Here is a 26218-nt window from a genome sequence, read left to right on the forward strand (position 1 = left end):
CTACATCCTTTCCTATTTTTAGAGCATAGACTTCTTGAAAATAAAACAACTTCTTTATTTTCAATGATGTCATCATCACTAACAACGTTAGGTGATTCAACATGAACAACTATATTTGTTGATTCTTTAATTTTACCTTTAAGGTCATTTGCATGAGTTCTACAATTGATTGCAATATGCCCTACCTGTTTACAATAGAAACATCCAGGTTCATTCTTACCGTACATTCTCTTTCCCATATTGTTCTTTGAGTATAATGCATGAATGAGTTGAGAATTTTCTCTTGAATCCCCTGCAATTGTTCTCTTTTCTCCAACCAAGAGTGCTGAAAGCACATCTTCTAAAGTCTGACAAGACATTTGACTGAGAGTAAAAACAACATTGCTACATTTCGAAGGCAAACTATTTACCAAGATAGCTTTAGCATCATCTTTATCAATTACAACACCAACTTCAGCTAGTTGTTTGATTAGAGATCTCAGATTACCAATGTGGTTAGACATAGTGATTTCATTTGAAATTTTAAAATCTGAATATCTGCAACTTTAAAGAAAAATTTGCAATTGTTGCTTTTGCTCCAAACAACTTAGTTAGTCCATCCCAAATTTGTTTAGATGATTTCTCTAAATCAACATGATGTAGTTCTGAATCTGAAAGAGCAAGACCAATAATAGACTTGGCTTTCTCATCTTTGCTTTCCCAATAAATCTTCTTTTTAGCATCTATAGGTACTATTTCAGTGCCATTAACTATGTCCCACAAACTTTTATTCATCAATTGCATTTGCATTTTCACTTCACCAATTTTTTCTAGAGGCGTATCAATTTTCAGAATTTCTAAAATAAAAATATGAAGATACCTTTCAATGTTGCACAACAACAAAATCTGCAATAGCACCAGACTTACATTCTCACAGCAGCAACTTCTTTTGAGATGGAGATGACTCTGATACCAAATTGGAAAAATAGAACAACATATTTGAAACAAAGAAAGAAAGAACTTTCAGTTTAATTTTATTGGAAAATAGATGCGATTTTATAGCTTGACCCACTAACATTCCTAAATGACTGCTAATTAGATTGACAAACAAACTACTTCATGATTGACAACACACACATATAAACTTGACAACTAATTGGAACTTATGGACACCTAACTCAAACACATCTACAACTAATTATTGATTCAAACTAAAACTCTATAACTCACACCTAAACTAAACTTACATTGCTAGCAACTCAAATAACATTGGCCACATGTGCAATAGTCATTTATTTAATACTGTTGGAACATGAACTCCAACAAGGACATGCCCGCAATTACAAAATCCAAAGGAAAGATGAAGTACCAGTGTGACAAGGAGTTAGATCATGCAACTGCATCTTAGGTTTCATCACCTCTGGATCAAGTTTCTGATATAGAGATTGGACACATTGACATGGTTGATTTCTTGCAAAGGGTTGAAACTCCTTCAAATAGAGAGATGAAACACATCAAAAGAATTAACATTCATTTGGTGTCTACTTTCCCTATGGCTTCCATAGAACTAGAATTCATCTTGGGATGTGCTCGGCATTTCAGTCCTAAGTCCAAAACAATCAAGGATGCAGATGGTAACGTCGATGTCAACTTGGATCCCAAGGTTATTGAACAGATCTTTCGAGTTCCTTAGAGTGCAAAATGCGTAGATTTGTCAAAAGAGATGTCTTTGGAGTTATGGAATGAGAAGAAATCAGATTACCAAAGGTACATGAACGCATATTGGTTGGATGTTAGAAGCAATAACTTTATAAGATGGCCCAAAACAATTCATAGATCTAATTTCAAGCCACAATGTAAAGATTTGATTACTCTCAGTATAGTATGTGGTCTCAAATAGTCTAGTGACTTTAAACCATGGATGTACAAGTTCATGTTTCAAATATTTGATAATGACGAACCCATTTTTTTGGGAGATCTTATTAGTATGGCACTATGTGAGCAGTTGCTCAATGTGGCGACATCAACGCCATTTTACATGAATTCATACCTGGTCTACATTGTTGCATCTATGTGATCCTTCTCAAAACTTTCAACTAAAGAGGATCGGCTTCAAGTTCCAATTTGGAGCTATTACGATCAAATCACATTGACACAAAGAAAGTACCACTATAGGAGAGTCCAAGATGCATTTTTTGGACAATTCAGGTGTCAATTTGATAAACATCTGGTAATCAAGAGAGTATCAGATGAAGCCTGGAATAGGGTAAATCAATTTGGTGCTCTCTTTTTGCAGTTTCCAACTTTCACTTGCTAGAGAGTTGGCTATGTCAAAGGAGAACCATATATTCTGCTAAGATATGCTACTCATAAAGTCATTCTGATGGAGTTGGCCAAACAGCTGATTGAGGTGCAGACATAGCAGATTACTCAACACAGGCCAGGATTCGGCCTCACTACAGCCAAGCCCTTGGTGATTGGTCAGTATATGATTAATTCAGTTTACAAGGCGAAAAGTATGGAGGTAGAACTTCAGCTTATCACAATGAAGAAGTTCAAAGCTAGGTATGATTTTCATTACCAAGGAATGCACTCAAAGATCAAAAGAGCATTCACCCATGTTCATCATATTAAGGACATATGGATCGATTTGCGCATAGAGTTGGATATCATGAAGATGGTTTATTGCAGGCTCACATTGCAACAAATCATTGATCTTAACATAATTAAGATCCCACCCAATTTTCATGTTGAAGATGATGGCAACATTCTTAATCTAGAATATCATCAAGGTGGTTTTGACAAGCAGTGTCATTTTCCCATGCAGTGGCAACAAAAAGAAAGTGCTTATATCTTTGATAGATTTGAATCAATGTAACACCAGTACTGGGGTACGTCGGGATGAGTTTCCGAGATAGAGGGAAAATGGGCCTCATTTTCGAGATTGCAGGGAGACGGTGGCAAGGGGAAGATGGGCAGGGAGGGGTGTTGTATAGTATACATATAGAACTTGAAATGCTTGTTATGAGATGATGTTTTAGTAGAGCATACCAAATTAAAATACTTGAACATAGCAAAATTGCAACATGAACTAGGACCATTGAACATTCAACATAGTAACATACTACATACTCAATAGTAACATTCAAAAATCAAAATTCAAATAGAAATCCAAGTCCCCATTCGAGTAGCATGGTTGCGGAATGGCGGAAATGGGGGTATTCAGGTACGTGAGTACCCGGTGCGGAGACATTTCAAGGACAAGTACTCTGAGGTTTGGGAGGGGGGTGCGAGTCCTCGTGTAACACTAATTTCAATCCATCTTAGTTAATACTAACAAGTGGCTGAAAATCAATCGCCTCGAGAATATATCCTAAGCTCGGGGTAGATTGTGATAGCTTTGGACCAATTGGAAAGACAACTCTGGTAGAGATTTCAAACAAAGATGGTGCATTCCCTTAGTTCAAGCTAAATCTCTCAAGTTCAAGCTTAAAGGCAAAAATGGATTGAAATACTCAAGGTCCATCCATTCTAGAAACACCTTTTTTGGATGATATAGACAATTTCGTGGATTCATTCTCCACTGTTGTTATATCTACTATTCCCGTTTTAGAAGTGAACATGTCAACATTCCCTATCTCTTCGACGGCTCCTATTCTCACAACTGAATAGTATGAAAATTTGGGAAATGTGTTTGAAGATTTCCCAACTCTCACGGAGGATCAAGTTTCCCAACTTGATACTTCAATGGCTAATTTTGATTTGTTCACGACAGAATCTTCTCAATAGGCACCTATGAATTGAGTCGTGCATACTGAACCATGCACTGTCACAATGGAAATAAAATTAGGATGAATGTCTGTAATGGCCACTGTCCTTGTTTCATCAAAAGAAGGTTTCAGTTTTCCTGCATGGTTAGGTAAGATCACCATGAAAAGAAGAAAGGTTGGCGTACCTCTAGACAATCTTCCTGTCAAGAAAAATAAGTCTAAATCTTTGAAGGACAAGATTGTTTTAAGGATTATGGTAGCTTTTGAAAAGATTTAAGTATGCAAAGATTGTTGAACCTTTGGTAGATAAACCAACTAAAGAACTTAATCGTTCACTAAAATTGAACTTGGTAAACAATCACAACTGAGTTGTCTATAGGATGCTCAAGATGCACGCTTGCCAATGTGTCAAAAAGCAACCAGGAGGTTTGGGAGAAGAAGAATCAACTTAAGCAAGAAGTTGATCGTCTTAATGAAGTCATTCCCCAGTAGTCTTCACAACACGCAGGCACCAAATCTCAAACACCTCAAGAAAAACGAATAATTGAAGCAATAAAGACTTGGTTTGGAGAGGTTGTCTCTGAAAGAGTTCAAGCTAGTTGAGAATGAATCTGCATTCAAGAAACTATTGGGCAGTTTAATCTATCACGCCGCCACTAGAACTGATCTCAGCTTTGAAGTAAGTTGCATATCCCACTTCATGACAACTCCTTCAATTCATTGGGCTGCAATAAAGCGCATCCCGCACTATCCTAAGGGCAATTCATATTTCAGTATCCTCAATAGACGATCCGAGACTCATCGATTACACAGATTTGGATTGGGGAGGTTCTACTAATGATTGAAAGTCCACTTCTGCTATAACTTTAGTTTGGGCACAGGTGCTATCACTTGGACCAGCAAGAAGCAACAAGTTGTATTTCTCTCCTAGACGGAAGCTGAATATCGAGGAACAGTCAAAGCAGCTTGTAACATAGTTTGGCTTCAAAAGATGCTTTCAAACATTCACATGTCTCAAGTACACCCTTCACCCATCTTCTACGACAATCAAGGGGTGCTCAAACTAGCCAAAAATCAAATCTTTCATGAGCAAACCAAGCAAAATGACCTTCATTGTCATTTCATTTGCCAGCTGGTTAAAGATGTATTGTAGATTTGTAGTATGTTCCTAAAATGGACTAGACTGCAAATATTCTCACCGAGTTCCTACCTCCAGATAAGTTTGTTAAGTTCAGGGAATTCCTTGATGTAGTAGAAAGATTGACCATTAAGGGCAGGTATTAGAATAATATCTTTGTAGATGTCTTTCTATTTTCTTTCAATAGTCAATATTGTAAATCTTGTACATATTAGAATGTTTCTAATTCTTACAATTGTTTCATTATGGAAACATCGTGTCTTTGTAAACCATAAATGAACGTCTTGTTCATTCATTAATTTATCCAAAATTTTACCAATTACCTGTGTAATAGTCCTCATCTTCCCATACTTGTTTGTCAGTTAGCTCTTTCAATTTTCCATCAATAGCCTTATTTTATCTTTAAAACCCATTTTCCTTCTACCTTTCTTCTCACTACCCATTAATGACACTTTCACTACAAAGAGCTTCACATTAGAGCATAGGATATTGATTTATTAGATTAAAAAATGCTCAATTAGCACAGGTTTCTATCAAAAAATTCCAAATACCCTGTTCCATTAGAGAGATGGAACTTCAAGGTCAGACATTTATAATTTAGCTACTGATGCCAAGCTACCAAATTTTGTTAATTGTCAGATACTTTCCAAGCATGAGCCACACTCTTACTCTTCAGATTCTTTTAAGTCTCTGTCAAAGTCGGATCATGTAACTTTGGCTTTATGCATAGGATGTAGGACAGGTATGAAAGATACCTGCAAAGAAAATCACCTATCATGAATATTATCTGTGATTCTGTCCTCATTGATACGTCAATCACCAAACGAATGCTTTTTTAAATGTATTTATTGTTATACTTATAATTCCAATACTAGTTCATATAAGTATACCATAAATGAAACAAAATACACTTCAAGTTTCTGTGACTTTGTTGACTTGAATCTCATATAAGCACTTTGTGCTTAACTAATCCAAAGATTGTCAGTCTATTGCATGAAAAATGATTGACATGATCTTTATATATCATTAACTGACCTCTTAATTTAAATGCTAAAATATCCTGATTTGCAAAATACAGATAACAAGAACAGGTTCATCAACTAGAAACAAAACATTTAAAAACTAAAAGATCAAAGGAGCTATGTCTTGTAGAAAATTCACCTGCAACATTGAAACTCTGTCTCCAATAACAGCAGTTTCACCAATGACTATGCCCGTGCCATGATCGAGTAATATACCCTTGCCGATACGAGCAGCTGAACAGAAATCAAGTGATACTTCCTAAGTTATATGAATCTGCATGCATCAAATTCTCCTACCAATGTTATAAAAAATTAAAAGCTTATCAAGACAAGGACAAAGAAGAATGAACAAAGACAGGAAAAGAACCATTTATGACAATCATATCATTGTTTTTAAGTTATTTAATATTTATTATTATGAATTTAAGTGGAATTCCAATGTGGTGAAGAATTTAACAATTTGCATCAGTTCTTATTTATTTTTTCCTAGTAGGCCATCATCATGAAGGTTTTCAACTAAAAATTACATCCTGTCCATTGATTGGCACTAAAAACTAGTTCAGGTTCAACTATGTACAATCCTGAATATCATATAAAACCAGAAAAATGACTATATCCTTATTCGACTTGATCTTAAAGGGCATGTTATTTGGTAGCATACCTGGATGCATATCCACAGCAAAGACCTGGAGATCAAATGAAGAATTATTGAGATAAAAAAGGAGAAACTATTTTATTTTCTCTAAACCTACAGACCAGGAGAATAAAAATATTTGACTGCTCTCTCTCATTAAATTTCTAAAACTGTAATTATGTCTGCCTTCCTTGAACAAAGAATGACCTCACTGATGCGGCTTTGCAAAGCCAAAGCTAATACTCGTTGACCACGATTCCACAATGCATGTGCAACACGATATGATTGTAAAGCATGATAACCCTGCAAAGCAAGTACAAATCAAGAAGATTATCAACACAATGTGATTGTAAAGCATGATAACCCTGCAAAGCAAGTACAAATCAAGAAGATTATGTAATAAGTCTTTATGGAGCAAAGAAAGGTCTACATAAAGTAGTATTCATCATACATATAAGAAAAAATCAAGTTCTACTGTTGACAGGTCTACATAATGTAGTATAAAAATAAAGTTAGACTGCGAATAAAGGAATTTCTATTTGTATTCTATTGCGAAATAAAAAACATACAGTATGGTCTCTGTTAGAAGGAATCTTATATGCTCAAGAAATTAACTCTTCTCTTAGTTTCTTGAAGCATCAATTGGAAAAGTAGATCTTTGAGGACAACTCGAAATCTATGTTCCATAGTGTTTCAGGGAAGATGGGGGATGCATTTCCGGAACGTTTCCTAAAGGGCCAAACATAGGGGGACAGCAGGGGAAGACAATGTACAAATATATATAGATAGATAGATAGATAGATAGATATATAGAGAGAGAGAGAGATTGTTTTTTCTAGTGGTGGTGAAAATCGCTCTGCAACCCCGTACAGGTCTGCAAGGTTGGAGTGTGTGCGGGCTTGCTGGCCTAATTTGGGGGCATCACATGTCCTTTGGTCTTCCTTTTGTTTTTGCCTAAGTATTCTCCTTGTTTTTTGTCTGGTTTCATTGTTCATCTCCATTCTCTATGGTTTCTTTTTTCTCTTTTCTTTGCTAGTTTGTAAACGGGGTACTCAGCCTTGGCTCTGGCTCGCTCATGTGAGTCAGGGTTAATGGGTAATAATGTCGATGAAACTCCTTCCCTGCAAGGAGAGATTGAAGCACCCAATAATGTTGGAATGCAATGTGATCAGGATACTCCTTGCAATGATAAAGATGCAAGGGTCGCGGGGGTTTCTGAAAATGATGGAAAATCCAACCCTTAAAGCAGTAATGATACCAGCGAAAAGCCCTCATATAAGGCAGTGTTGGCCGAGGAATCTATACCTTTGTGCCCAGTTTCTACAAACTTTAATGGCATTTTTGAAAGAAAGTTTGTCTTTCCAAAGAAGCCATAGAATTTCACCAGTTAGCACAAACCAAAATTTGTTCTGATAGAAATCAAAAGACTCAACATAACCAGCAAGAATCTCACTCCATGACAGCCCAAGTTTTTTATTCCAATCAATAGGAAAACCAATAAAAATGGACCAGACTTTCTTGGCATAGATGCACTCAAAAAATAAATGTTCAAAATTCTCAGTTTTATTCGAAGTAACAAGACTCAGACCCAGCTTTGACTCGGCAAGGGCAATTCGACTCGTGACCCAGCTTGGACTCAGTCATGACTTGGCAGTGACTCGGCAAGTCAGGGTATATTAATAGAAATATTAAATATTTGATGACTTGGTGGGTCAAGGTCAAGGATCATTTTGACCTGGCAAGGGTAACCTAACTCACCGACCCGGGGAACTCGCGTGACTTGCGGTGAGTCTCATTACTATGGTTTTATTACACGTACCACAAGTAACAGGTTCAACATTAATGGAAGAAAGCACAAACCCAACTGCAAGTTTTTTAAGTAAAAGAAGCCATCTAAAATGAACAATTTTTTCTCTCACAAGGACTTTTTATAAAAATAATCAAAAAAGAAATCCCAGTTAGAAAAGGGACACTCAAACCCTAACACTGAGACACCCATGTGAGAACAAAGTGATCATTCTTAAGCATTCCATATATTTGTTTTATAGAAGAGTCTTTAAGCAGAGTACCATCATCACACTCAACAATTTTGCTATAATCTTCACAATTCATGATTTTACCAATTCTCTCTCTATTAATCACTTTGCATAATAGGGTAAAAGTTTATTTTTGAGAGACAAGAATGTTAAATTTGGAGGAAATCTCATCCAATGATGCAAGCTGATTATTGACAAACAAATCACAGATGGTAGAAATGCCCATTTTATCCCATTTTTTTCAAGAATAACTTTGGGTTAAACCCAGTGGCTTATTATTCAAATACAGTCCCCACCAAATAGATCTGTCAACAACAATATAATTAGGAGGGCCACCTACAACATTCCTTAAAGAGATAAATTCCCTCACTTGAGACCAAGCATTCCATATTAAAAGATGCCCCACTGAGTTTAATCTCAAACTCATCCATTTTTACATAATGTCACAAATCTCTATTTGTTTGGAGATCCCTAAAAGCAGGTTCATGAAGCTGATATATGATGGATCCGTGCTGATTCATAAGTATGATGTGAAAGCTGCCAAATATATTAACCAGTATCAGAGTTTTCTCACACAAGAGGAGATAGATGACCTTAGCAAACTAATGAAGAAGTGTCATCTCAATTCAGATAACAATAGGGGGGACTCCAGCCATCAATACCAGAACATGGCCTACCAGAATAGACTCATTAACCCAGGGGGTTCAAGTATAAATGTTGGCTCTGCAATCTGCCCAACAGAAAGAGGCTGGAAATAAAGTTAGCACACTCATACAGTTTTTTTGTGAAGGCTATAAATATCTTTTTGTAATGTAAAAACAAACGTTTTAGAATCTTTTTTAGGCCTGAAAGGCAACTGGTAATCTCTCTTGTAGTCTCCTCCCCAGTTTTGTTAGTGTTTATATCTGTGGGGGAGCTGGTTTCTTTCTTCTTGCCTTCTCTTTGGACACTCTTTCTTTGTTCCTTCTGCTTAAACTATTTTAATATAAAATATATATATATATATATAAAGATATTGTAGACAAAGAGGGAGGGAGGGAGGCAGGGAGAGAGAGAAGCATCAATAATTGATAACCAAAAGACAATATGCAAATAAATCATGAATTCAGGAGTTACAACAATACTATAACAACATAGTTGATAATAGCAGCAGTATAAATAAGATTACTAGCATTATAACAATAGTCTCAAACATCAAAACCATAGTCTATCAATACAAATCTCCAAATCAAAATGTCTCAAACATGTATCAATTTGAATTGTTTTTTACTCTAATAATTAAATATTTAAAAGACATTGAATTAATATTAACTAAAATATATTTTTATATAATATATAAGTTTTTAACATATTTTTATTTAATACATAATATTTTTTTTTTTATGGGTTATGGGCCATTAAGCTTGAGTAATCTCGAACACAAGACCTCCTAGATGAAAGGCTCACAAGTTACCATTATGTTGTAGGCTCTTGCCTAATATGTAATATGTTTACTATAATGAATCTGCAAAATATTACATTACAAATTAGATTATTTATTATCTTTTTATATTTATTATTTACTATATAAAATTTGATATATTTATTTTTATGTATATTATAAATTTAAACATATTTAATTATAAATTTTATTGCTGAATTTTTCCCATGCCAAACTTCACTTGAATTTCATCGTCTAGGAACACCAATTTGAACCTTGTAGCCTCCCCACATTTTCATTTTGGCACAAAGAATTTACAAAAAAAGAGTTTTGTATTTATTTTTAATGTCAAAAAATCATTGAATGTGTAGGGAACACTTTTTCATTTTGGGGATGGATAGGGGACACTTTGGGCATCTCTTAGGTATTTTGGGGAAGGATAGTCATCCCCAAACGTTAGGGAATATTTTTTGTCATTATCTGCATTTTATTGAAATTAGAGACAATTGGGGGATGTTTCATTTTTGTCCCACTATCCCCAAAACATTTTGGGGAAGGGGACAGGGACAAGTCCTCTAGGGATAGGAAACACATCCCCACTTAACATAAATCAAAATTAAAAAATAACAAAAATCAAATGGTTTAACACTTCAAGGTATGCATTCATTATCAAAGTAGTGAAGCATTTTACATGGGGATATGGAGACTTTTTATTTTTTGTAGATGTGACATGTATTTAATGTGCATTTTACATGAGGATATGGAGACTTTTTACTTTCAATAGATGTGACATGTATTTATTGCACAAGAGATCAGCCTACTACATACTAGTTAGTTAATCTTGTGGATCATGCAATAATGTATGTATTTTAACATATGCTCAAGAAAGAAGGTTGATGGGATGAGAAAGGAAAAAAATTGTAAGGGATTACTAAATGGGGCTAGGACAACTAACAAGAAGGAAAATAGGGCTTATAATTCACAAGTCTATGCAATGAAAATTTCCATGCATGGTTAAGCTTCCATCCACTAACTCTATTCAGTTAAAGATATAAGATTTCCACAATCCATAGAATATTGCAATTGATTCTAAGTTAGATAGTGTTGGAGTTTTTTCATTGACAATTTAGATCACAGTCCATCATCCACAATTTTTTATCTCCATGAGCTCTCAATTATCATCCTGACGATGGATCAAGGAGTACAATCCAAATTGTTGATAAAAAAACTCAAACAAAATCTATCCCAGAAACAATTGCAATATTCTATTTAGTTACTTCAAATGTTTTTATTACGAAGTAATTGGAAAATATTTGCTTGTTATTAATAGTGATCAAGAGATAAATTTATACAAGAGATTGAACGATGTTTCCTTAAGAAACAATCGTAAAGAATAGAAACATTCTATTCTAGAAACAAAAAACTAAATATTAGAAACATTCTAATATTTACAGAAGATTACAATAGATAACCATTAGATACTAAACAAAGATAATAGAAACTATCTATTATCGTAATACCCTCCCCTAATGGTTAATCTATCCAGAGCACGAAGCTGTCAACAAGCGTAAAATGCAGATTCTATCTGCTCAAGAGGCTACGTATTGTTCGATGTGTGTTGCGAACCAGGTTGTTTAAATAGGGCAGCTAAGCACTTCCGACATTCAACCTTCATGTGCCCAAACTTGTGGCAATAGTTGCATTGAATGTTTTTCTTCCAGGAGCCTTTTGAATCAGTAGTAGAGGATGTCTGTTGAGAACACTGTTGATGGTACTTTGGATAATGCTCCAAAACTTTGCAGAGGAGCATAATGCTCCAAAACAAACCACAAAAAGCCATGATTTTTAGGAGAAAATCAAAAAAATCGAACATGATTTTTGGGGTGAAAAATTAATCAAAACCCAACATGATTTTTGAGGTGAAAAATCAATCAAACCCAACATAGTTTTTTAGGTAAAAAATCAATCAAGACCCAACATGATTTTGGAGGTAAAAAATCAATCAAAACCTAACATGATTTTTGAGGTGAAAACTCAATCAAGATTCAAAACCCAACATGATTTTTGAGGTCAAAAATCAAACAAAACCTAACAATACAAAGCTTTTTTTTAGGAAAAACAGTAAAACTCAACAGATAATTTTTGAGGAAAAATTTACAAACCCAACAGAGGAATCCTACACAGCTTTGGGAATTACAGAATCATAAATTTTTAAGGGAAAATTCGAAGAAACCCTAAGGAATTTTTTTTTTAGAGAAAAAAATGAAAACCCATCAAAAAAAAAAAGAAAAATAAAAATGCAAACCCACCAAAAATTTGAAGGGAGGCAAAACAAGAGACTTTGCATGATAAAGCAGCACATGCAAACAACATGCAAGTACATGCAACCCTCAAAAGTAGAGACCCAAAAAAATTTGAAGGGTGACCCACAAGAGAGCTCGAAAAACCCAAAAAGAATATGTTGTCAATTTCTGGATCAACTGGCTTGAAAATTGACGCACCCAGAAAAAATAGACAACCCAGTTGAGATCTCAAAAAACTCACCAAGAATCTATAACAAAAATATGATCCAATACAAAAGATTAGGGTTTTGAACAAAAACAACTCTGCTGCAAAAAAAACAACAAAAAATGTGTGAAAAAATAGATAGATCTAGACAGAAATGGGTTGCAGAACCGAACCAAAAGTCGGTAGATTCAAATCTCTCAAAACAGAAACCCTAGTCAATTTATCAAGAGAGTTGGAAGCAAATATGCATGTAAATAGTTTCAAAAATAAAGGGCAGATAATTTCAACCAAGAAATTATAATTATTTTCGAAAAAATTTAGAGTATTGGCTCCAATACCATATTACAAAGTAATTGGAAAAAATTTGCTTGTTATTAACAGTGATCAAGAGATCAATTTATACAAGAGACTAAATGATGTTTCCTTAAGAAACAATCGTAAAGAATAGAAACATTCTATTCTAGAAACAAAAAACTAATTATTAGAAACATTCTAATATTTATAGAAGATTACAATAGATAACCATTAGATACAAAACAGAGATAATAGAAACTATCTATTATCGTAATAGTTTTTTGATCCCCATTACTCAATTAAGCAACTCTTGAAGCAAGCATCTTCAAAACTACCTTGCAAGAATGTGTTGATGTTTTGTAGCTTCACTCAGATAAATTACATCAAGATATGTATATATGATATATATATATATATATATATATATATATATATATATATATATATATATAAGAGTTTAATTATGATAATGAACATGTTCCACGAAGCGACGTGTCTATTTTCTCACTCTCTTATATTTAAAGGGAGGTTGCAATTGGAAAACACATACCAAACATAATGACAGTGCAAACACAATTGAAGCGATCCCAATAAAACATGGTATCAAAGCCAAGTTGAGAGATAAATAAATTGGTGGTGGAACAAAGATTATAGGACTTGCATCAAGTTCTTCAAAGTCAGTGTTGGCAAAGTTCTACATGAAATCTGATAGCTTCTATTTACCCCTTCTCTATTGCTTTTCGGTGGCTCTTTGGCATAAGAAATTCCGTAGTGGAAAATGGGAGTGGAAATATTTTTAGTAGATGTCGATATCTTAAATTGCATGGAATATTAACTTCGAGAGCTAATATTAATTTGGGGAATTTAGCTTCAATCTAAAAATATTGATATCCAATGAAGTCTCTGTTCTATTTAGTGAAGATTAATATGGATTTTGGGAATTGACTGAAATTCTGTGCGGCATCTCATAAAGAGTGGAGATTCCAAATCGGCATATTCATATATATTTGGATATACTCCATTACATCCCTGTGGTGTGTAAACACTATCACACTAGCCAATTGGGTCTGCAAATTAAGAAGACTCCTTGATTCAAACAAAATGAGAATATTTATCATTGTGAAAACCATATGTGGAGGACGGATCCATTTATAACATATTGATTCATCTATCCTTTGAGGCATCAGGTTTTGATTTATATATTGGTCGTCATATGCAATACTAAAAGAAAATATATCACAACAGCGACATTTATCGTCAATAGGAAGGATCCACAAAGATTTGTCTTATAAGTTGACAACAAGAATAAGTGAGTTGGAGGTCATCGGTTTCAACATTTGGTTCAATGTCATTACACCGGTGATGGTTATCATTGGAAGTTGACATCGAGAGTTCTTATATTTGCAAGAAATTCATATCATACATTAAATGGAGGGAACAATGATAATTGGTTATCAATAGTAATAGCGTGATAACTTTGTGGAACATGAATTTAAAGAAACACGATACATATTAAGACTCAAACATCTGAAAGTTTACATGAACACCAGTCATATCGATGGTTCTTTAGAAGCAAATTAAACTCAATGAATGAATGAAGAGGTGCATCAGGAAAAAATGGAAGAGCCACATCCTTTTACATGAATCTCATCACTCTGCTAAAGAGGAAACATTAACCACATGGAGACAGAACCCTGTGTATTTGTAGAAGTATTCGCAATTAATATATTGGTAGAAGTGTATTCGTAGTTAATATATTAACTCAAACACAAGTATGCGGTAAGTGAGCTTGGAGTACTTAGGTGCAATTTGTTCTGCAGGAGTTAATATTACGATAATAGATAGTTTCTATTATTTCTGTTTAGAATCTAATGGTTATCTATTATAATCTTCTGTAAATATTAGACTATTTCTAATATTTAGTTTTTTGTTTCTAGAATAGAATGTTTCTATTCTTTACAATTGTTTCTGAAGGAAACATCATTCAGTCTCTTGTATAAATTGATCTCTTGATCACTGTTAATAACAAGCAAATATTTTCCAATTACTTTGTAATATGATATCACAGCCAATACTCTAAATTTTTTTGAAAATAATTATAATTTCTTGGTTGAAATTATCTGCCTTTTATTTTCAAAATTAATTTTCATGCATATTTGCTTCCAACTCTCTTTATAATCTGACTAGAGTTTCCATTCTGAGAGATCTAAATCCACCAACTTCTAGTTCGGTTCTGCAACCCATTTCTATCTAGATCCATCTATTTTTTCTGCACATTTCTGCCATTTTTTGAAGTTTTTTTGCAGCAAGGTCGTTTTTGTTCAAAACCCTAATTTATTTACCAGATCAAAAAACATTTTACAGATTCATGGTGAGTTTTTTGAGATCTCAGCTGGGTTATCTATTTTTTTTGGGTGCCTCAATTTTCAAGCCAACCGATCTAGAAACCGACAATATATTATTTCTAGGTTTTTCGAGCTCTCTTTTAGGTCACGTTTCAAATTTTTTGGGTCTCTACTTTTTGAGGGTTGCATGTACTTGCATGTTTGTTGCATGTACTTGCATGTTGTTTGCTTGTGTTGCTTTACCATTCAAAGTCTTGTGTTTTGCCTCCCTTAAAAATTTTGGTGGGTTTTCATAATTTTTGTCCTCAAAAACAAATTTTTTATAGGTTTTCATATTTTTCTCCCTAAAAATATTCTTATGGGTTTCTATAAATTTTCCCTTCAAATTTTCTAACTCTGTAATTCGCAAAGTTGTGTGGGATTCTTTTGTGGGTTTGTAATTTTTGCCTCGAAATTTATTTTTTGGGTTTTACCGTTTTTCTTAAAAAAATGAAGCTTTATATTTGTCAGGTTTTGATTGTTTTCTCACCTCAAAAATCATGTTGGGTTTTGATTGATTTTTCACCTCAAAAATTATGTTGGGTTTTGATTGATTTTTAACCTCAAAAATCATGTTGGTTTTTTATTGATTTTTCACCCCAAAAATCATGTTCGGTTTTTTTTATTTTCTCCTAACAGTCATGGATTTTTGTGGTTTGTTTTGGAGCATTATGCTCATCTGCAATGTTTTGGAACATTATCCAAAGTACCATCAGCAGACATCCTCTGCTCCAAATTCAGAAGGCTCCCTAAAGAAAAACATTCAATGCAACTGTTGCCACAAGTTTGCTCACATGAAGGTAGAATGTCAGAAGCACTTTGCTGCCCTATCTAAGCAATCTAGTTCGCAGCCCACAGTGAACAATGCGGAGCACCTTGAGCATACATAATCTGTCTTTTACGCTTTTTGACAGCTTCGTGCTCTGGATAAATTAACCATTAAGAGAGGGTATTACAATAATAGAGAGTTTTTATTATCTCTGTTTAGTATCTAATGGTTATCTATTGTAATCTTCTATAAATATTAGAATGTTTCTAATATTTAGTTTTCTGATTCTAGAATAGAATGCGGAATAGAATGTTTCTAATATTTAGTTTTCCAAATTCAGAAGGCTCCCTAAAGAAAAACATTCAATGCAACTGTTGCCACAAGTTTGCTCACATGAAGGTAGAATGTCAGAAGCACTTTGCTGCCCTATCTAAGCAATCTAGTTCGCAGCCCACAGTGAACAATGCGGAGCACCTTGAGCATACATAATCTGTCTTTTACGCTTTTTGACAGCTTCGTGCTCTGGATAAATTAACCATTAAGAGAGGGTATTACAATAATAGAGAGTTTTTATTATCTCTGTTTAGTATCTAATGGTTATCTATTGTAATCTTCTATAAATATTAGAATGTTTCTAATATTTAGTTTTCTGATTCTAGAATAGAATGTTTCTATTCTTTACGATTGTTTCTTAAAGAAACATCGTTCAGTCTCTTCTATAAATTGATCTCTTGATCACTGTTAATAACAAGCAAATATTTTTCAATTACTTCATGTTAGAACCTCTACCTTGCTACTTTGCTCTCCATGTCAGATTGACCCCTTTGTTTCATTATGGGCATTCAATGTTCTTATGGTGGGTTTGTGTAAGGGACCTCCTTTGGCATATGCTAGCTCTTTGTGATTCCATTTCGGAGGCCAAACTTATATTAATTTTGACGGCTCCATGTTATACATATCAAATTAGTGGCAGGATCAATGTTTATGGTAGTATGTTAGTTCTGCCTCATTAGTATGAAGAGTACTGTCTCTTTTTCTATTTTCTATTTCAAATTAATTCTCCATTGACAGGTTACATAATTAATGAGTTACTCTTTTTAATATGAGTTTCTATACAATGTATCACATCTGAGTGCTCTGAGGTACTTATATGACTCTTCCATGAGATCCTTACAAACCGTGTGATGCACATCGAACCTATGACAGCCCGAGAAATATTGACAATTCCTAATGTCAGTGTGCAGTATTATTACAAAAGGAACCAAAAAGAAAGTGATTTGACTCCATTATTGGCGAACAACTAGGTAGAGAACCACGTGAAGAATATACAATGGAAAGGAAGAGGAATTTGATTCAATAATGAGGACAAATTATCAATAGTAAACAATTAGAGATTGGGTGCAATATCCCATACAAATTAAGTCAGTTATAAATTGAATAGCACGTTGAGTTATAAATAGAATAGCACGTTGGGTTAGTACAATAAGGTGTTAGAGGCATTGAGCACTAATCAAACAAGAGCTATTTGCCTTGATATTCCTCTCAGAATGTTATTACAGGAAAAGGGAGACTGATATCAAATTCAGAGGGGGTCTAACACTTCTTCAAAGGTAAAGGGGGCTCAAAAGATTGATTTTCAGAGGGAGTCTGACACATCCGTTTGAAGGAGTTGATAGAGGATATGCTTCAACTAATCCTTGAAGATCTTGATCATATCAGAATCAAAGGGAGTTTTGACTTCATGTAAGCTTTTGGTATCATGTGTGTGACTACATGATTTCATGGGCCTACCCCCTGTGTACATCATGAGGAAGTGACGACTTCCAAATGATCATCACTTTGTATTTGCAGAAGTTATTAAAAGGTGACAATCTTACAATAACTTAATTTTCTATTATGATGGATATCTTACGATGTCTATGCAGATCATGATAGATAATACTTTGCATGGTGGATGTTTATATGGTAAGCATTATGAGAATGCATGTGCACATACCTTATAAACATTTTGCTTTTTGCTTTTTGAGTACAGGGTGAATGTTATGCAAATTGATGTTCTAGAGGGCCATTACACAAATTACTTGGTGAATATCATGCGACTTGATGTTCTGGAAGGCCATTACTCACAGTATTTCGTGAATATCTTGCATCTCAACATTCTAGAAGATCATTTCTCAAAGAGTATTTGACGAATATCATTGATATTTTGGGAGAACAATACTCATGATATCAAAAGTGATATCAAACATTTTTGAGTAATTGGTGAATAGCATGTACTCTAGGAGACCAATATTCATGATATCAAATGTGATATCAAGAACTTTTGAGTACTTGGTGAATATTGAATGTCGATATTCTGGGAGACCAATACTCATGATATCAAAAGTGATATCAAACCTTATTAAGTAATTGGTGAATACCATATGTTGATATTCTGGAATACCAATACTCATGATTTCAAATGTGATATCAAAATGTTGATATCTACTAATCAAACATATTCTTATATTACATTGAGGTTATTATGACAATAGATAGTTTCTATTATCTTTGTCTAGTATCTAATGGTTATCTATTATAATCTCCTTAAATATTAGAATGTCTCTAATATTTAGTTTTTTGTTTCTAGAATAGAATGTTTAAATTCTTTACGATTGTTTCTTTAGGAAACATCGCTCAGTCTCTTGTATAAATTGATCTCTTGATCACTGTTAATATCAAACAAATACTTTCCAATTACTTCGTAATATGGTATTAGAGCCAATACTCTAAAGAAAATAAAAAATAATAATAATTTCTTGGTTGAAATTATCTGCCTTTTATTTTCAAAATTATTTTCATGTATATTTGCTTCCAAAACCTCTAGTTCCACTAGGGTTTTCTACCAAAAAAATTGCACCATTGTGTCTGTACCTCCCACAATTTTTTATGGTCTACAAACTCACGCCCTTCTATCTGTAACTAGCATGACTAAATCATCTAAAAATCGAGGGTTAATCTCTGTTGTTCACGTGGAGGTCTATTGGGTGCCATTCCTCTACAACTCATGCCCAAATTTTTATGCCACTCGCATCCAAATTTCTCTGAAAATGGTCTCTTTTGTGGCTCGTTTTTTCCTTCTTTTTTAAAAGTAGTCATTTTTTGCCTATATGGAGGTGTCTAGGTTTTCTACGAACCTCTGATGTTTATTCACACCCAGATTCTGCAATTTTCTATGCAAATCCATCATTTTTCTAAGTTTTTGGAAGCTTTTTTGCAGCCAAGGCCTTTTTGTTCGAAACCCTAATTTTTCAATACCAAATCTAAAATATTTTTGCATATTCTTGGTGGGTTTTTCGGAGCTCATACAAGTTGCCATCTAATTCTTCTAGGTGCCTCAATTTGCATACCTTGTTTTTTGACCTAGCAAATACAGAATTTGACAACACATTCCTTCTGGGTTTTTCGAGCGCTTGTGGGTACCTCTTCATTTTTTTAGGGTTTCAATACCAAATCTAAAATATTTTTGCATATTCTTGGTGGGTTTTTCGGAGCTCATACAAGTTGCCATCTAATTCTTCTAGGTGCCTCAATTTGCATACCTTGTTTTTTGACCTAGCAAATACAGAATTTGACAACACATTCCTTCTGGGTTTTTCGAGCGCTTGTGGGTACCTCTTCATTTTTTTAGGGTGATTTGTTTTTTGCCTCGAAGTATGTGCCTTCATAGATTATCCATTAAGGGAGGGTATTACGATAATAGATTGTTAATACTAGAATGTTTCTAATATTTTGTTTTTTGTTTCTAGAATAAAATGTTTCTATTCTTTACAATTGTTTCTTAAGGAAACATCATTCAGTCTCTTGTATAAATTGATCTCTTGATCACTGTTAATATCAAGCAAATATTTTTCAATTACTTTGTAATATGGTATCAGAGCCAATGCTCTAAAAAATTCCGAAGATAATTATAATTTCTTGGTTGAACTTATCTGCCTTTTATTTTCGAAATTATTTTCATGCATATTTGCTTCCAAAACCTATGGTTCGACTAGGGTTTTCTATCAAAACAATTGCGTCATTTTGTTTGTAACTCCCGCAAATTTTTCCGGTCTACAAACTCATGCCCTTCTATCTGCAACTAGCATGACTGAATCCTCTAAAAATCAAGGGTAATTCTCTATTATTCATGTGGAGGTCTGTTGGGTGCCATTTCTCTGCAACTCATGCCATATTTTTAAGCCACTCGCATCCAAATTTCTCTAAAAATTGTATCTTTTTTGTGGCCTGTTTTTCCCATTTTTTTAAAAACGTGATCGTTTTTTGCCTATTTAGAGGCGTCTAGGTTTCTTAGAAACCTTTGTTGTTTATTCGCGCCCAGATTTTGCAATTTTTTGTGCAAATCTGCCATTTTTCTAAGCTTTTTTTTCCAGCCAAGGTCATTTTTGTTCAAAAGCCTAATTTTTCAGTACCAGATCTAAAATATTTTTACATATTCTTGGTGGGTTTTTTGAGAGCTCATCTTTCTGATTCTTCTGGGTGCCTCAATTTTTGTGCCTTGTTTTTCGAGCTAGCAAATCCAAAATCTGACAACATATTCCTTTCGGGTTTTTCGAGCTCTCTTGTGGGTACCTCTTCATTTTTTCTAGGTCCTCTGCTTTTTGCCTCAAAGTACGCGCCTTCACAAATTTTCACACTTTTTCACTAGAAAACGTGCTATGGCATCTCTGACTAATATTTTGCTCAAGGGAAATCAGAAGTTCAATGATCACAACTATGGCATGTGGAAATAGCCGATGCTAACCATCTTCGAATATCACGACAGCGATAAGGTGATTCTGGGCATAGTTGGCAAAATCGCAGTTTAATCTACAATTAGATACAAATTGTTGAGTTTCTTTGCTGGGAAAGTTTTACTCAGAAAAAATTGCGGATTCCAAAAATCAGCCGGCCCCAAAAACTTGTCCAATAATCGCAGAGTAATCAACGAGTTTTTCCTTAAAAATGGCAATTATTCACTAAAAAACTCGGTTGCGCGTGAGTGTCAGTGATATAGGCAAAAGCATTCTTTTTTCAACACCAATTTTGTTTTGTGCATTTGGAGGCTTGAGGAGGGGAGAGAAGTAGGGTTCCAAGGCATTCTTAGGTGATTGCGAACTATTGAAGGGGAAGATGTGATTGTATTGATGTATTTACTATTTAGTATTTACTTCTAGACTTCTAGTTTGACAGAAACTATTCACTATTTTGCTTCTCGCCATCAGCATTCCTCATGAGAATGCGATTTTGTACCCACTATGCATTTATATATATCTATACTCTGCTTGTTTCTTGTGTTCTCTTTAATTAACTCATTAGATGCATCTTCTCATTGAAATTTGCAAACAAATGTATTTTGAATTAAATTTTAGCCGTTCTTTTAGGTTCCTGAGTTTTCTCGAGTTTATTTTTAAATGGCCGATTTTTTCCCGAATAAACTTTTAGGGGGCTTGGCGAGTTGTTGTCGAGTCCGAGTTTTCCAACTATGGTTTTGGGTACTACAACTCGACCTACTCTAGTTGGTCCTCATCTAAGCAATCTAGTTTGCAGCCCATAGTGAATAGTGTGAGAAGACAGAATTTTCCTTATACGCCTTTTGACAGCTTTGTGATCTAGATAGATTAACCATTAAGGGAGGATATTACAACAATAGATAGTTTCTATTATCTCTGTTTAGTATCTAATGACTATCTATATTGTAATCTTTTATAAATATTAGAATGTTTCTAATATTTCGTTTTTTGTTTTTAGAATAGAATGTTTCAATTCTTTACAATTGTTTCTTAAGGAAACATCATTCACTCTCTTGTATAAATTGATCCCTTGATCACTGTTAATATCAAGCAAAAATTATCCAATTACTTCCTAATAGAGGTAATATATGGTCATGTGTTATCAGTATCCTCCCTAGCTAAGAGGGAGTATTGATGTTTTGTAGCTTTACTTGAATAAATTACATCAAGATATGTATATGTATATATGAGTTTAATTATGAAAACGAACATGTCCCATGAAGGGGCGTGTCTATTCTCTCACTCTTATATTTAAGGGATGTTGCAATTGGAAAACACATACCAAACATAATGGCAGTGCAAATACAATTGCAGCGAACCCGGAAAAACAACAAGATGGATGTGGTACATTGTATTTTTTATGAGCCAAGTTTTTAGACCCCTCGTGCAAAGATTGTGGAGGTAAATATTTTTTTTTTTATTTACAACTTTACAATTTTTCTTGTTTTTAATCTTTTATCCACACTTGTGACTTAACTGTTTCTTTTACATTATATGCAAGTCACTAAGCCCCTCATAGTTCTACGAGTTGTTGAGGGGGAGTTCTCTATGGGCTACATATATGAGGGTATGGATAGGGCCATGGAGGCCATTAGATCTAGGTATTAGGAGTTGAGGATAAGTATGGCCCCATTAGAGAGATCACTAATAGATGGCGAAACTAGCTTCATAGACCCATCCATGCAGCAGCTTATTTCCTTAATCCGCCATTTGGTTTCCTTAATAACTTCAAGGCAGATGAGGAGGTTCTAATGGCCTATATATAATGACGCAAAGATGTCTAGCACATCTAAAGTGCAAGACATTGATTCGTATAATAATGAACAAGGGCTGATTTCTGCAAACAAGATGTGCAAAGAAGCTAGGACAGCATTGCAGCTAGGTAGAAATATATCTTAAACTTAATATTCTTAAGCTTATGGCTTATGTATTTTGATTTTATAATCCATCTTTAAAGTTGGAAATAAGACTGATTTTTTTCCTTTCCTTATTTCAAATAGATGGTGACAAATGTTTGGGCCTACAACTCCAAACATTCAAAAACTTGTCGTTTGTATTTTGAGTCAGCAATGTAGCGCTTCTAGATGTGAGACCAATTTGTCCATGTTTGAGCACATCCACTCGAAGAGGCGTAATACATCGACTCTGGAGAGGTTGAATGATCTTGTCTTCATTCATTACAACCTTCGCCTTAAGACCGGACAGGTTTTGGACACTGACTCCTCTCTGATCACTCTAAAAGAGGTCGATCCAAAGTCTGCCCACTAAGTCTATCAATATTGTTTTCAGTGAGGATTGCCATGAGTGAGTTGACCAAGTAGACAACGAGGTTGAGGCTGAGGACGAGGATAGAGCACGATCAGCTGTCCGCACAGCTGATGGTGATCATAGTGGCACCTCACAGGCAGAGACTAACACATTTGTAGGAGGCAAACAAACTACTCTGAGGCTGAGCTAGAGCCTAAGCCATAGACTTATTTTTGTTTACACATGTTTGGGAACATTTGCTGTCATGGATTTTATATACATTTGACATTATTTATAATTCTGCATATCTATGTTTTCTATTTCCTTCAGCTACAATTTACGTTTGAACTTAATGTGATGGATGGATGTGTGTTTATGTATGTGATCAAATTAGCTTCTATTTGATGATATAACAACTCTGAAAATCAAATCAAAATGCTGATATAACATGCTTCACTATGGATAAAACCATAACTGCCGCTTTAGCCTCAGCCCAATTCTTTTCTCTTAAAATTAGAACAGTTATAAACAGCTCAAGATTAAGTTTATAAAACACTCTTTTTTAGATTTTAAATACCCTGGCATACCTTCAGATACAACAAAGCCCAGCTATATGATCTACAAGAAGGATCTCTGTCCTTAACAGCCTGCCAATCATCGGAGGATAAAGTTTAAAAATGCATTTATGAAGAATTATCATGACAAATATTCATGATTTTCAAAGCGCAAATCATATATAACACAAGCTCCAAATGCTATCATAAATGGAAAAGCATTCAAATTTCATCCATGCAGATTTTTTGTAACCTGTGCATCCAATCGTATTGTCTGCTGAATATTAGCATCGTTTGTAAACACATCATCAAATATGTCCATTAACTGTGTAGCTAGGAGAGTTGGATTTTGGAGACGATTCGCAAGAACAAATCCAAGTGCTCGCTCAAAACATGAATGAGCTAAAATACTTGCATACAAATAACTGCTTAGCAGGGGCTCCTTTTCTGCCTGCCATTGATAGAACAATTTTAAATCCAGAGAATGATATTGAAAAGAAGTGAGAATTTTATTTATAAATAGCATCCAAAATATAAATGCAGAGCAACAAAAAAATTAAAGTTAACTGTAAAAGAAAATCGTAGTTATTATTCCTTTGGTATTCATGTGGTGAACAGATGTAATAAGCTATACAGTGAAATGGCTAAAAAGGCTTTTTCCTGTGCTCTGCAGTGTACGAATTGGTTTTGATGCATTGGGAAAACATCTCAGTTCAGAAATTGCAGACAGCATACATTCATGAACTTCTGCCACAAGACTTCAATATAGAAATTTTCTTACAACTAGGCAAAAAGTTATATTATTGTTTGTCACCATAAGCAGAACCACATTAAAAATAAATATGAACAACATTAAATCAAACATCTAAATATAAGAATTTTGTGAACCAATATTTTCAAGCAATAGTATAGCATTTATGATTGCTAACTATCAAAAGGAAGATCTGCATTTTGGGTACATAGACTATAAATACCTTCAAGAAGCAACTGCAAAAGCAAGAAACTGATGGAAGAATGTACTTTATTGGTTTAAAAAAACAAAATCCCTGAAGAAAGTCATTTCCATCAAACAGACCTCCAGAATTGAAAGTTCAAATACACACTCAAAAGTCATTTCAAAGCTGTAAGCTACAGACAGGTCAGGGAGTTTCTCCCTACAAAGGCACAAATATGTAGATAGATAACCAGATGCAGCTTTTGGCTGAGCCTCGCACAAAGAAAATCTGTTAAGTTTTTGAGTTGCCATTTGAGTGCATATGATTAGCAAAACTGTACATGTGGAAGAATTAAATAAAAGCCAGACTCCCAAGAGAAAGACAACAGAAAGCAAGGTAAAGTGTATAGCAAAGACTCCCAAGGGTATAGTAAAGTGTCATTTCGGTACTTTCTTTAACTTGTGACAAGAGAAAGACACTTTCTCATGGCTACTGAAAAAATACCATCAGCAAATAAGTTGAGATTTTTGTAAGGATGTAGAATAGGAAGACATTTCCCTACTGCACTAATATCTTTCTCATAAGGCTCACTTGTGGTCAGCTTTGGACCAACTGTTGTATTCAGGGAGAAAAATGATGAAGCATGAAGCTAAGCTTTGATTTAGAGCAATCATTTGGGAGGGGGATATCTCTGACAGCACCAATCACAATTGTTCAGAAGATTTCTCAGAAAGAATATAAGAATTATAAAGAAAATACAACAAATCAGTCATTAAGCTACCACTATTGCTTATTCCACTTCAATCATTTAAGGGATGGATGATGCAAGAGCATCCAGGGGTGTAGGGCCATCCTGCATCTTCCAAAAATATTGTATTTTTTTCATATTCTACTTAGGTTGTTAAAAATAAATAACCATATGTAGGTTTCCATCTACCTAAGAAAGTGCCAAAGAGGACATAAGAAGTTAAAATTATTTATTATTTAGGACCTATGTTCAATGGAAATTGTAATTTTCAAGAAAAGACCCTTTCCTATCATTTAGAATGTTAGAACTTAGAACCACAAATATACCCTTCTTCACATGGGAACAAGGATGGGGGAAAGACACCTTTTCATATCTATTAAATGGTTACATAAAAAATGAGAAAAGACACCTTTTCAGGCACCCACTTTGGAAAATTGAAAATACATCTTTTAGAAGACCTCTTGGGGAAGTTCAAAGGTGATCTATTGACTATGTGTTGCTTTTCATAATAGCCCTATGGTGTTCAACAAGAGGAGTAAGATTTCCAAGAGGCACAAGAATGAGAGTTGATCCAAGGATGAGCAGATCATCTAGAGTGGTGTGGATCATTCAAAGTAGAGTGAAAATTTGAAGTTGAGAAGAATTCTCCTTCAATTGAGAGTTGAGCTGTAGTTTTGTTTGCAATATTGGTAAAGCTCATAAGGCTAAGCATTGTAATTTCTGAATATTTCTGTTTCTTTATATTTAAGTAATAGAAAATCAATTAGTTGTATTCTTGCAATTTTGTTTGCTATGCTATGCATTAATCTTGAGTGGAAACCCTCATATAGTGTAAAAGAGCATGTGTTTTGGAAGTTTTAGGGGAGTTACCTATATCAAATTGTACCAAAGCTAGAGATCTTGAGTGTGTAAATAGATTGTCAAATGTGAGGGAATCTACACCAAGACCTTGGGTTGGGTGAAATGTGT

General features: G+C 34.3%; 1 protein-coding gene across 1 annotated transcript in view; it reads right to left on the reverse strand.

Moving 5' to 3' along the window:
* Positions 1–26218, reverse strand: part of LOC149527900 (serine acetyltransferase 2-like) — a 99795-nt gene that overhangs the window by 24012 nt on the left and 49565 nt on the right. The window contains exons 2-6 of the mRNA XM_089812037.1: positions 23820–24017; positions 23600–23659; positions 6751–6846; positions 6571–6595; positions 6049–6143 (exon numbers count right to left, since the gene is read on the reverse strand). Of these exons, the coding sequence (XP_089668163.1) occupies positions 6049–6143; positions 6571–6595; positions 6751–6846; positions 23600–23659; positions 23820–24017 (474 nt within the window). The remainder of the gene's footprint in view (positions 1–6048; positions 6144–6570; positions 6596–6750; positions 6847–23599; positions 23660–23819; positions 24018–26218) is intronic.

Source organism: Cupressus sempervirens, unplaced genomic scaffold (assembly GCF_028749045.1).
Source record: "Cupressus sempervirens isolate cs-2001-9-10 unplaced genomic scaffold, ASM2874904v1 CseChr00c100012_05, whole genome shotgun sequence".
Classification (NCBI taxonomy): domain Eukaryota; kingdom Viridiplantae; phylum Streptophyta; class Pinopsida; order Cupressales; family Cupressaceae; genus Cupressus; species Cupressus sempervirens.